Source organism: Ornithorhynchus anatinus, chromosome 2, assembly GCF_004115215.2.
Source record: "Ornithorhynchus anatinus isolate Pmale09 chromosome 2, mOrnAna1.pri.v4, whole genome shotgun sequence".
NCBI lineage: Eukaryota > Metazoa > Chordata > Mammalia > Monotremata > Ornithorhynchidae > Ornithorhynchus > Ornithorhynchus anatinus.
Window position 1 is genome coordinate 33,981,202 of NC_041729.1, and position 12,673 is coordinate 33,993,874.

General features: G+C 52.9%; 1 protein-coding gene across 1 annotated transcript in view; it reads right to left on the minus strand.

The window, feature by feature from the left end:
• LLGL1 (LLGL scribble cell polarity complex component 1) overlaps positions 1 to 3,140 on the minus strand; it is an 84,226-nt gene extending 81,086 nt beyond the window's left edge. The window contains exon 1 of the mRNA XM_029055148.2: positions 2,898 to 3,140. Coding sequence (XP_028910981.1) covers positions 2,898 to 2,978 — 81 coding nt within the window. The 5' untranslated portion in view covers positions 2,979 to 3,140. The remainder of the gene's footprint in view (positions 1 to 2,897) is intronic.
• Between the last annotated feature and the right edge of the window lie 9,533 nt (positions 3,141 to 12,673).

Sequence of the window (12,673 nt, forward strand, 5' to 3'; positions counted from 1 at the left end):
ATGCTGTGAGGCTGGGAAGGGGGAATGAATAAAGGGACCTGGGTGCTAATCCTGACTCGGCCACTCCCAAGTGGCCTTGGACAAGTCACTTCACTTCTCTGTGCCTCGGTTAACTCATTGTAAAACAGATTAAGACTGTGAACCCCAGTGGGGACATGTACTGTGTCCAAACTGAGTAACATATCTAGCCCAGTAGAGTAGCTGTAAATAGAGTGCCAGCACATGGTAAATGCTTAAAAGATGCCTTATTACAAAAAACAAAAAATAAACAACCAAAGAACGCACCTTGCCTTCAAGAGAGCTCAGAGCTGATCTTAACAGGCATCCCCCACATCTTGCAGTAGGAGAAAACTTTACAAAGTAGAACTTAATACTGACGATGGGGTTCTTCAGGGGATCCCACCCCTTAACTCCTTTATTCTTTCACCTTTCAAGGAGACAAGAGCCCTGCCACACAAAGGAAACCGAGGCACCCTGCGCCAGTTTCCCCAAGATTCATTCATTCAATCGTATTTATTGAGCACTTACTATGTGCAGAGCACTGTAGATGGTTATAAGGGGTCCCTGACACTGGGTCCTTCTGTTCCTCCTCCCCTCCCCCAGTCAAAAGGCAAATGTCACCATCCCTGAGTGATTCTCACAAATTCCACCACAGTCTAGGGTTAACATCCAGAGCCATATCCTGATGCACACACAGAGATTCTTCCAGAAACTCAAAGGTTAAAGGTTAAAAAAAACAAAACACAACCCAACCAAAAACCACAGAAGTTTTGGCCTGGGTTACCCAGACCCATAGGGTACAAGAGGAAAAGGGTAATTCATCAAGGTAAAGCCTTTGGTTAGTTCTTCCAGACACCCTTCTCCTGTCAGCCCACCCCCCTCTAAAACAAAAACTCTACACGTCAGAGGGGGAGAGAGAGAGGAGGGGAGTTTAACACTTAGGGAGGATGTGGAAGAGAATGAAAGGAAGAGAGGAGGGGGAAGGGGAAGACTCAAGAAGCAGGGCGTTTCTCCCCCACCACCAAAGTGCTTAGAACAGTGCTGGACACACAATGAGGACTTAATGACTTTTTTTTATTTTTAAAAAGCCTTCAATAAATTGTTCCCACCAACTACCCCAGTCTTTCAAAGCAAAGAGCCTTTTCCTCCAGAAAACTAAGCCGACCAGTGGCCGGAGGTGGGGAGAAGACCCCAGCCCCTTCTCCCGGATGGCTTGCGTTTCCTAGTTCGGTTTTCCCGGCTGGCTCAGCCCCAGTTTATCCAAGGCATCTGCAAAGATCCCAGGGCTGGGGGCTGGGGGCTGTGCCCCTCGGGGGGTTTTATGGCCCCTCCATCACAAAGCGGTCCGGGCAGGACAAGGGGGAAAGGATTTGCAGAGAGCACAATGAGAAGGGGCTGGGGGTGGGGGTGGGCCCTGGGCCCGTCCCCATCCTGCAACCCTAAGGAGCAGTGGGCTTCCAGATGGGGTTGAGTCGGGGGGGGGGTCTGTGTGTTCGTCTGTCTGTCCGGCCCTGGGGGAGCGGGGGCCCCGGGAAAACTTTGTATGGAGGCCGGGGGGCGGCGGACAATGTGGTGTGCGGGACGGGCGGGGGGCAGGGCCGGGAAAGGCGACGCTTCTCACAAACACCACCGGTGGAAACGGGCACGGGGAGAAAGGGGGCAGGGGGGAGACAAGGGGGCAAGGGGGAAACAAGGGGGCAGGGGGGAGACAAGGGGGCAGGGGGGAGACAAGGGGGCAGGGGGGAGACAAGGGGGCAGGGGGGAGACAAGGGGGGGGGAGACAAGGGGGCAGGGGGGAGACAAGGGGGCAGGGGGGAGACAAGGGGGTAGGGGGGAGGCAAGGGGGTAGGGGGGAGGCAAGGGGGTAGGGGGGAGACAAGGGGGCAGGGGGAGACAAGGGGGCAGGGGGGAGACAAGGGGGTAGGGGGGAGACAAGGGGGCAGGGGGGAGAGCAAAGGGGCAGGGGGGAGAGCAAAGGGGCAGGGGGGAGAGGAAAGGGGCAGGGGGGAGAGCAAAGGGGCAGGGGAAAGGGGGCAGGGAGAGGAGGGGTAGAGGGGAGAAGAGCAAGGGGGAGAAGGGGGCGGGGGGAGAAAGGGGCAGGGGGAGAAGGAAGGGGGCAGGGGGGAGAAGGGCAAGGGGAAAAGAGGGCAGGGAGAGAAGGGGCAGGGAGAGAAGGGGCAGGGAGAGAAGGGGGCAGGGAGAGAAGGGGTCAGGGGAGAGAAGGGGTCAGGGGAGAGAAGGGGTCAGGGGAGAGAAGGGGTCAGGGGAGAGAAGGGGGCGGGGGGAGAAGGGGGCAGGGGAGAGAAGGGGGCAGGGGAGAGAAGGGGGCAGGGGAGAGAAGGGTCACGGGGGCAAGGGGTCAGGGTGGGAAGGGGAGTAGCTCTGGTTGGTGTGGTGTGTACCCAGCGCTTAGGACGGTATAATCCGTCCCTTCCCAGCCGGCCCGAGTCATCATCATCATCGCTCCACCACCGGCCCCCAAATCCCAGCCCCAACTGGGCCGCCCGGAGACTGCCGCCGCCAGTTGCAAAAGCAAAACAAACCTCTTCTGGGGCCCGGGGAGGGGAAGGGGCGGGAGCAAGAAGAGCAGGACGGCCAAAGGGTCCGCGCCTTTCCCACCCGAAGGTCCCCCGCGGTGGGGCTGCGGGAGAGGGCGCTGGGAGGGCTGCCCGGAGGAGGTCCCGCCGCCAAAAAAGACTCCCTCCCGGCCCCGGGGGGCGAACGGGCAGGACTGGCCTGGGCTCCCTGGGCCCGCTGCTCTTCTCCACCCCTCCAATTCGGGGAGAGGGGCTGAGGATGCACGGGGGAGGGGACGAAGGCCAGCCGGCCTCCCTGGCCCCAAGTCCCCGCCTCCTCCTCGCCCTGCAGCTTCTGCAATCGGCTTCGCCCCTTCCCACCTTGTTAAACGCAAAGAGATCCTGTTTGATCTTCTCCCTCTGGGGGTCGTTGCCCTGCCGCCTGAACCGAAACTTCATCATCTTCGGCGGCCGAAGGGGGCTCGGGGCTCGAGGGAGACGGTCTGGCTCGGTCGGGAACGAGGCAAAGCCGGGCGCTTCCCCCCATGCAACCCGGGCGGCTCCTCGCAACCCGCGGCAGGTCCGGAGAGGCCGAGCCCGGGCCGCGCACAGGGGGCGCGAGACGCCGCGACCTGGGAGGGAGGGGGGGGAGGGAGAGGAGGGAGAGCCGGGGGGCGGGGCCGGGGTGAGCGACACCCGGCTCCTCCAATCAAAAGCCGCGCGCTCCCTGGGACAGCCAATAGAAAGGAAGAGGCGGAAGGGCGGGGAGGGGGCCGGGGCTCCCTCCGGCGGTGAGCATGCGCCGCGGACGCGGGGCCTGCTGGGAGTTGTAGTTCGCCGGCCGGGCGCCTGGGGCTCGTGGAAGGCGGTGCTCGAGGTCGGTTGGGTGCGCTGCCCGCCTCCTCTCCCGTCCCCGTCGGTTCGTCTTTCCCTTCCTCAGACTTCAGTGGAGACTCAGTGGCCTGGACTTGTGCTTCGGTCGGGGGTTCGCTTCCTGCCTAGGGGCCGGTCCCTGGAAGGGGGAGGAGTTTTCCCGGCTCCAGGAGAGAGAGGGAGGTTTTGCACGCGATGGTATGGAGAGGGTGTTGGGACTCCTTCTTCCTGTAAGGCAGCCCCGGGCCTCCGCTGTCTGCACGGACCGTCCAGCTGGGCGGCATTTCCAGGGCCCGTGACTGCAAGAAAGCCAGGAGGTAGGGGCAAAGGGGGTGGTTTTGCAAATGATAAGCGATGAAATAAGTCCCATCTTAGTAAATCGATCCAACTTCCAGCTTCGAGTCGGGCCCCGACTCCCCAATCTCCATTGACGATCACAGAAGGGGACTAAATAAATGAGTCGATTCAGGGTGAATATCAAAACCATAAAAAAGTAGACTGGAAATCATTGATGACCCTGGATCTCCCCCAGGGCTTAGAACAGTGCTCTGCGCATTGTAAGCGCTTAACAAATACCAACATTATTATTATCCCAGTAGAAACACAAACACACATTTTCTCTCGCACACACTGACACACGACACAGACTGAAAGGTAAACTGATAGAGTAGGAATGAGCCTTGGGAATGTGGTGTGTCACCTTAGAGCGGAAGCTCTTGGGCTCAGTTGAAGGCACCAGGCCAGGGGTGTGTTGTGGGGACGCCCAACCCATTGTGGGTGCTCACTGGCGTACAGTACCCGTCCAACAACAACAACAACAACATTCATTTACGCGAATGGAGCTGCTGGACTCCGCCGGGCCGGCCTCTCTGAAGAATTTGGAGAGTGGCCCTGCCCTGCCCTGCCAGAGTCAAGAAGGGAGGGGAAAGTCTCGTGGGGAGCTGGGAACTGTGAGTCCCTGCCCCTCACCCCCGGGCATACCACATTTGTACAATAATAGTAATGTTGGTATCTGTTAAGCGCTTACTATGTGCAGAGCACTGTTGTAAGCGCTGGGGTAGATACAGGGTCATCAGGTTGTCCCACATGAGGCTCACACTCTTAATCCCCGTTTTACAGATGAGGCAACTGAGGCACAGAGAAGTGAAGTGACTTGCCCACAGTCACACAGCTGACGAGTGGCAGATCCGGGATTCGAACCCATGACCTCTGACTCCCAAGCCCGGTCTCTTTCCACTGAGCCACGCTGCTTCTCTAATAATAATAACTGTGGTATTCGTTAAGCGCTCACTGTGGATCAGGCACTGTACTAAGCGCTGGGGATGGTACACAAGCAGATCAGGTTGGACACGGTCCCCGTCCCACGTCACAGTCTCAATCCCCATTTTACAGATGAGGTCACTGAGGCACGGAGGAATGAAGTGACTGGCCCAAGGTCACGCAGCATCTAAATGGCGGAGTCGGGATTGGAACCCATTACCTTCTGACTCCCAGGCCCGTGCTCTAGCCACCGCACTATGCTACTTCTCCAACTCCCCTCTCCCCTCCCTGCCCTGCCCCGTCCCACCTCAAATCAGTACGATGTGATTTAATAGCCCTATGAATGAGGCATTTTGGAGGAGGAAAGAGGGGACACGTCTTTTTAACGGCAATGGACTTTGAACATCTGCTGGATCCGGAAGCGATTTCCTAAATGAAAGGGAAAACCCACCCAAGGGCAGTTGGCCACATCTGAACTCTGGCAGCGGGCCAGGCGGGCCAGAGAGACTGACCTTATTGCAGAATTCTTAATTTTGGTCCTTTTGGGAGAAAGTCAGCTGCCCCTGCTGGAGAGGAAAAGCGAGGTTCAAAGCCAGATGTATAGAGTGAGTGTGATTCAGAGTTCCTGGGAGGACAGGAAGAATTCGAAGGAGAGAATCTTCGCCTGATCCACCCTCCAGCACGTTTATAATAATAATAACAATGTTGGTATTTGTTAAGCGCTTACTATGTGCAGAGCACTGTTCTAAGCGCTGGGGTAGATACAGGGTCATCAGGCTGTCCCACGTGGGGCTCTCAGTGAATCCCCATTTTACAGATGAGGTAACTGAGGCACAGAGAAGTGAAATGACTTGCCCACAGTCAGCTGATGAGTGGAGAAGCCGGAATTCGAACCCATGACCTCTGACTCCCAAGCCCAGGCTCTTTCCACTGAGCCACGCTGCTTCTCATTTCCATTGTTGACTGGCAGGGAGGTGGAGCCAGGGAGCCCTAGGCAGTGGAACTGATCCTCCTGCCCTCTGCCAGGTTGGCACAATCCCTGAAAGCCTTGGGGGCGGTTGGTCCTCCCGTGACCTCACCCCCAGGACCAGAGTCATTCCAATGGCCGGGCCCTTGACCTCTTTCCCGCATCTGGGCTCCTCTCCTGCCTTTCAACCCTACAATCAGTCAGTCGTATTTATTGAGCCCTCACTACGTACAGAGTGCTGTACTGAGTGCTTGGGAGAGTACGTCACAATAAACGGACGCGTTCCCACCCCACGACGAGCTTACGGTCAGCACCTCGTACCCCCTTTTAGGGTCTTGAGCCATTTTGGAGAGAAAGAGTACGGGCTTGGGAGTTGGGGACCTGGGTGCTAATCCCGGTCCTGCCATTCACTGGCTGTGTGACCTTAATCCTGCCACTTAACTTCTCTGTGTCTCAGTTTCTTCATATGTAAAATGGAGTTTAAATATATGTTGTCCCTCCCCCTTACACCGTGAGCCCTATGTGGGAGAGGGATGTGTCGGACCTGATTATCTTGTATCTAAGTCAGCGCTTAGTACTGTGCTTGGAACATGTATGCTTAACAGATGCCATGATTATGTTTGTAATTATTAGTTGTGGAAAAATGTCAAATCTTGACATTATCATTTACCTCTACTCCATTCCCACAACTCATTCCCAGACAACACCTATCCCTCCACACACTCCAGGCGTTGGGTCACCCAGCCATCCTGGTCTCACAACCCTTTCCATGACCTCATGCACAACCCCCTCTCTCTCCTGACCTTCCCACTCCTGACTCTCCCATTCTGACCCTGATGTCACCACTGTGGTGAATACAGAGGCACACAGGCCTTTATGACCGTTCATCGTGAGCTCTCAAAGCGGGAGGCCTGTTCATCGTGAGCTCTCAAAGCGGGAGGCCCGTAGCCAGAAAGAACGAGCCCGAGAGAGAACGGGTCCTCCAATTCATTTACGTTGATTGTGTGTATATCTCCTTTACTCTACTAGATGTAAACTGCTTGAGAGCAAGGAATGTGTCTTTTTTCCCCATGGGTCCCCAAAACCCAAAATAGCTCTGCTCCCTTATATCCCGTACTCCCTGGTCCTTCTGCATCACCTATGCGCTTGAATCTGAACTTTTAAAAAACCTGATATTCACCCCACCCTTAGCCCCACCACATTTATGTGCATTTCCATCATTTATATTAACGTCTATCTCCTCCTCTAGACAGTGAGCTCCTTTTTTATGCTATTTAAGAGCATGCTATGTGCCAGGCACCTTACTAAGCGTGCTGGGGTGGATACAAGCTAATCAGGTTGGACACTTTTCGTGTCCCACATGGGATTCACAGTCTTAATCCCCATTTTACAAATGAGGTAATTGGGGCATAGAGAAGTTCAGTGACTCTCCAAAGGTCACAAAGCACGTCCTTCTGACTCCCAGGTCTGTGGTCTATCCACCAGACCGTGTTGCTTTTCTTCCTCTTGGGCAGGGAATGTGTCTACCAACTCTGTTGGACTGTATTCTCCTAAGCTCTTAGTACGGTGCCCTGCACACAGTAAGCATTCAATAAATACCATTGATTAATTGACTGACTTACTGATTCGGTCCTCTGGCTGAAGGCGGAGGGATATGAAGTCTATCACTGCATATGCCCAGAGGAATCCCAGACTCCACCCTGACCTGATGATCCAGAACTAAACTCACCTCAACCCCCGCCCGCTCCCCTTTGCCCCGCTTTGAAGAACTGTGTAGGCAGCTTTAATGATCCGTCCAGCTCAGATCTCCCTGTGTGGTGGGATGCGGGGGGAATAGGTAGCCTTGGTACAGGGTAGTTGATGATAAAAGGAAAGGGTCATTTGGCTTTGATTCCTCTTTTAAACCTCCTCCCCTGGGAAATTTCTCTTAAGCAGATGGATTTGGAGAAGATCCTTTGACCACCCCAAGAGTTTGGGCCGGCTCCACATTCCTGGCCCCTAACCCCACCCGTAAGGCCTGCAAGTAGTTGAGGCAGCTGTCACCATCCCCTTGCTGGAGCATTCTTGAAGGATTCTGGGTAGACTTAATGCCATAAATGGGAGTCAGTTGCCTTTTGAACTTTGCCCACATCATGGTACTTGTGCATGGCGGGTGGGTCTTTATTTGGCCATCTTGCCGCGCTTTGCCCTGGTTCCTCGCTTCCAAGCGGCAGCTCAAGGAAGTTAGATAGGCAGGAGCCCCTCGGGCACAAATCCTCCATCATTTGGGATCAGGACTCCTTGCTTGTTTGTTTGTTTGCTTGCTGCATGGCATTTGTTAAGAGCTTACTATGTGGCAAACGCTGTTTTAACAGCTGGGGTAGATACAAGTCGATTAGCATGCAGCCCCTGTCCTGCATGGGGCTCGCAGTCTAAGAAGGAGGGAGAACAGGAGAACTGAGACACAGAGAAGTTAAATGACTTGCCCAAGGTTACACAGCAATTGCCAGGATTAGAACCCAGGGCCTCTGACTCCCAGGCCCATGTTCTTTCCACTAGGCCTTGCTGCTTCCCCTGGTTCTAACTACTGGAGGCCTTTGTTAGTATTATTAATAATAATAACGATGATAGTTGGTATTTGTTAAGCACTTACTCTATGCCAAACACATAAATGCTGGGTAAGTACAAGATAACCAGGTCGGGCGCACTCCCTGTTCTTCATGGGACTCACAGGCTAAAGGAGAGGAAGAAGAGGAAACTGAGGTATAGGGCAGTTAAGTGACTTGCCTAAGGTCACAGAGCAAGCAAGTGGCAGGGCTGGAATTAGAAGCCAGGTCTGGGGTCTTTCCACCCCACACTTCTCTTGCCTCTCCCCTGTCCAGTACCCACATGTCCAAGCTCAGTATTTGAGCCCCGGAGTAGACAAGAGCTTAGGCATGACACTCCTTCGTGGTCTGGCACGGATTCCTGCCAAGGGGTCATAATATCCGTCTGCTCTTCCTTTCCTGGGGTTCGGAGGCTGCCGTGATTCCCCAGCCCGCAGGGGACCCAGCCAGGATTCAGCCTCTAGACTGGAAGCTCACGGTGGGCAGGGAATGTGTCTACCAACTCTGATGTATTGTGCTCTCCCAAGCGCTTAGTACGGTGTTCTGCACCCAGTAAGTGCTCAGTAAATATGATTGACTGACTAATCAATCCCTGCCCAAAGCCAGGCTGGGTCTGCCCAAGGGGCTTTTGAGTTCTCCGTTAGGGGTGACTGCTTAACTGCTAGTAAAAGGCCAGTTGGGTGGACACCAAAACTGTTAGAGCAATTGAGAAGGCTGTTTTGTGGGCTGACCTGTTGGCTGTAGGTCTAGACTGTAAACTCTTGGTGGGCAGGGAAAACATCTACCAAATCTGTTTAATTGTATTCTTAATACAGTGCTCTGCACGTAGTAAGTGCTCAATAAATATGACTGATCAATTGATTGATTTAGGCCCATCCACAAGCTCCAGGCCTGAGATTTCTCACCCAGGAAATAATCTGCTAAAGAGAGAAGGAACCTAAGATCGCTTCCTTGACCTTCCTCTGGGAAAACCAAAGGCAGGACAGTGAACCCCACAAGGGATAGGAACCATGTCCAACCTGATGATCTTATATGTAGCCCAGTGTTTAGTACAGAGCTTGACATGTAACAAGTGCTTAACAAATCCCACAAATGTTGTTACCGATGCGATTATTATTGTTATTATTTTAGCTTCCAAGGACCAGTGAGATCCTCTGCTGCCCCAGTGGTTTTCCCACATCCCTGGCAGAGCTTCCTGGTTCGGCTCAGGGGAGGACTGAACCCCAACAGCAGCACTACGTAGTGGATAGAACCCGGGCCTGGGAGTCAGAAGGTCATGGGTGCTAATCCCGGCTCCACCACTTGTCTGCTGCATGACCTTGGTTAAGCCACTTCACTTCTCTCTGCCTTGGTCACCTCATCTGTAAGATGCGGATGAAGACTGTAAGCCCAGACTGTGAGCCCTATGCGGGACAGGGACTATGTCCAACTCGATTAGCTTTTATCCACCCAGCGTTTAGTACAGTGCATGGCACATTGGAAGTACTTAACAAATGCCAGAACTAATCTGGAGAAGGAAGATTCCTCATCCACAAACCTGACAAAACCCTTCCATGAAGCTCCAAGCACTGCCCAAGCATTTCCAAAGCTCCAAGCGGCCATGAGGGGAAGATTTCCCTCCTCCTTGCAGAAGGGAAATCTAATCCCGGAGCCAGGGGCAGTGACATATTTGGCCAGTGGTCATTGCCAGAAGGGATGAGAGCAGAGGGATCTGGGCTCCACCTCCTTGGAGATTCCAAACCCCCACAGGGGAAGGCCACCTGGCCTAGGTGAGGAAACTGAGGCACAGAGAAGTTAAGGAACTTGCCCAAAGTCACCCAGCAAGCAATTGGCAGAGCCAAGATTAGAACCCAGGGTCTCCAACTCTCAAGCCTGGGCTCTTTCCACTAGACCACACTGCTTCTCAGAAGTAATTAGGAAAGCTCACTGCTGTAAAAATCAGGACGGTAAAGTTTTAGTCCCAGCTCTGCCCCTGGCCTGCTGTGAACCCTTGGACAAGTCACTGTCTCTGCCTCAGTTTCCTAATATGCAAAAAGGGGATAAGATACTGTCTCTCCTTGCCCTTAGATTGTGAACCCCTTGTAGGACAAAGACTGAGTCGGTGTCGCAAGGTGACCCTGGGGTACCGACCGTCTCAAGGTCAAATACTATCACATGACCTCCTGAGCCAGCAGGAGGAACTCGGAAGTGAGGGTGGAATACCACCCCACAACCAAAACTGCCAGATTGACAGCCCAAGCTGGGAATTCCGAAGGTGCCCCTCGCTCCCGTGCCAATCAAATTAAGAATGGAGGAGGGTGGAGGGCAGAGATTGGATAAACTGAGGCTGGAAGCTGGAATGGCCCAAGGGCACAGGTGATAAATACCTGCTGCCTCTAACCTTCTGTGCAGAGGAACGGGACTCTGCAGCAGCCGGCTGCAGGTCGCCTCTGTCCAGAGCGTGGAAAGGCCGCTCTGCCTGCACCGAGTAAGGAGCCGTGGGATGGGTGAGTGTCCCGTCCTGCTGAGCACTCGTGGGGCTGGAAGCCAGACGCTTCATCATGGGTAACGTTTAAATGGATTTGATGTCTAAGTGGGTGCCGATTTGATGTCTAAGTGGGTGCCTCCCCAGGGGGACGTGAACATGGTGGGAGCTAGCCATCTCACCACGTGTGAGTAAATCATAAGTGAGTTCCACCTGGGTGGGCCCGGGTGTCCGGCCACACGCCAGTAACATACGAGCATATTCTTCCCATTAGGGAAGCTCTAATACCATATTCCTCCCGAAAGAGAAGGCCAGTTTGTTGCATCTAAATAACCAAATAATTCAATTCGCCCCGCGGAATAAATTTTATATAAAACTCTGGTTTTCCATCCCCGGCCTCTCTCTCTCACCGCACCGATTCCGAAAGAACCTGTCCCCAGGTGACAGTCGGCTCTGATTATTTAGTATCTATCTCAGCTCTCAGCACAGTGTTTGGAACATACAGAGTACTTGGTAAAATACTGGTATTATTTTCTATAAGAAAGAGTGGGGTGCCCTTGGTCTCTGGGAAGAGGGTGGAAGGCTGGGACCTAGGAACACATGACTGTCATGTTTAGTCCAACAAGCATGTTTTGCACTTAGCATTCCATCAGCTCTGCAGCAGTTTACACCTCCTCTATCCCACCTTGACCCAGGGGTAACTGGACTTGTACAGCATTTAAATACCTGTTCCCCCTCCTACTTAGCTCCATAATTTATTTATATCAAAGTCTGTCTCCCCCTCTAGAATGTAAGCTCCTCGAGGGCAGGAAATGTGTCTGCCTATTTGGTTATATTGCACTCTCCCAAGTGCTTAGTACAGTGCTCTGCATACAAGTGCTCAATAAATACCATTGATTAATTGATATGGGATACAACATCGTATGTGGTATAAGATAGGCAGTACAGTATTCCTGAATCATCATCACCATTTATGACTGTCTGGAGCGCATCCTCTGAGGGATCACTTCCTGTTCCAGTGATTTTTCTTCCAAAAAAAAAGTTCCAGACCTGTCTCGCTACCACCCCTCTTTAGTTGTTCTTTCTGCTGAATCGTTATCTCTTTCTCTCCTCCCTGGGCTCCCCTCATGCCTCACAAATCAGGTCCTGCTGTTAGCAGCCAGGTTATCTGGTTCCCCAGTGCATAGTTGGAGTCTGCCGCTTGAAAAACATCCACACTTATTGCTTGGGAATGAAATGTGTTTCACTTCACTGAATTCCCTCTCCATTCCTGCTGCAGAAACATCCATGAGCCGTCTCACCCATTTTTGTGCAAAGGGGAGACGTCCAGTGACTTTCTTCAGATGAAGAGTACAGTGCTAAGCGCTTATTACAGTGCTTGGCCCACAGTAAGCGCTCACTGAATACGCCTGTAGCCTTATCCACATCAGATTGGAAGCTTTTCTTTAGACTGAGTAATAATAATAAAGTTGGTATTTGTTAAGCGCTTACTATGTGCAGAGCACTGTTCTAAGTGCTGGGGTAGATACAGGGTAATCAGATTGTGCCACATGAGGTTCACAGTCTTCATCCCCATTTTACAGATGAGGTAACTGAGGCACAGAGAAGTTAAGTGACTTGCCCACAGTCAGCTGACAAGTGGCAGAGCCGGGATTCGAACCCATGACCTCTGACTCCCAAGCCTGGTGCTACTTGGGGGCAAGGAGCTCGTGTTTTGCTTCTGTTGTAATTTCCCAACTGCTTAGTATAGTACTAGTTCCAGGTCCTGAAGGTGCTGAATATGTACAATTGATTGATTGATTTTAATTTTGTCATGTTTCCAACCACCTAAGTCATGCTCTTCACACAGAGGCGCTCAATAAATTGCTATTGCTGCTACTAATGATGACCCACACAGTCACTTAATGATCCACACAGTCACTTCCCAAGGGTTGAGTGAGGATGAGGATGCCCCGTTGCCTTGAGCATAATACAGAGTTCAGGAAGCAGTAACAACATTTAATAAATG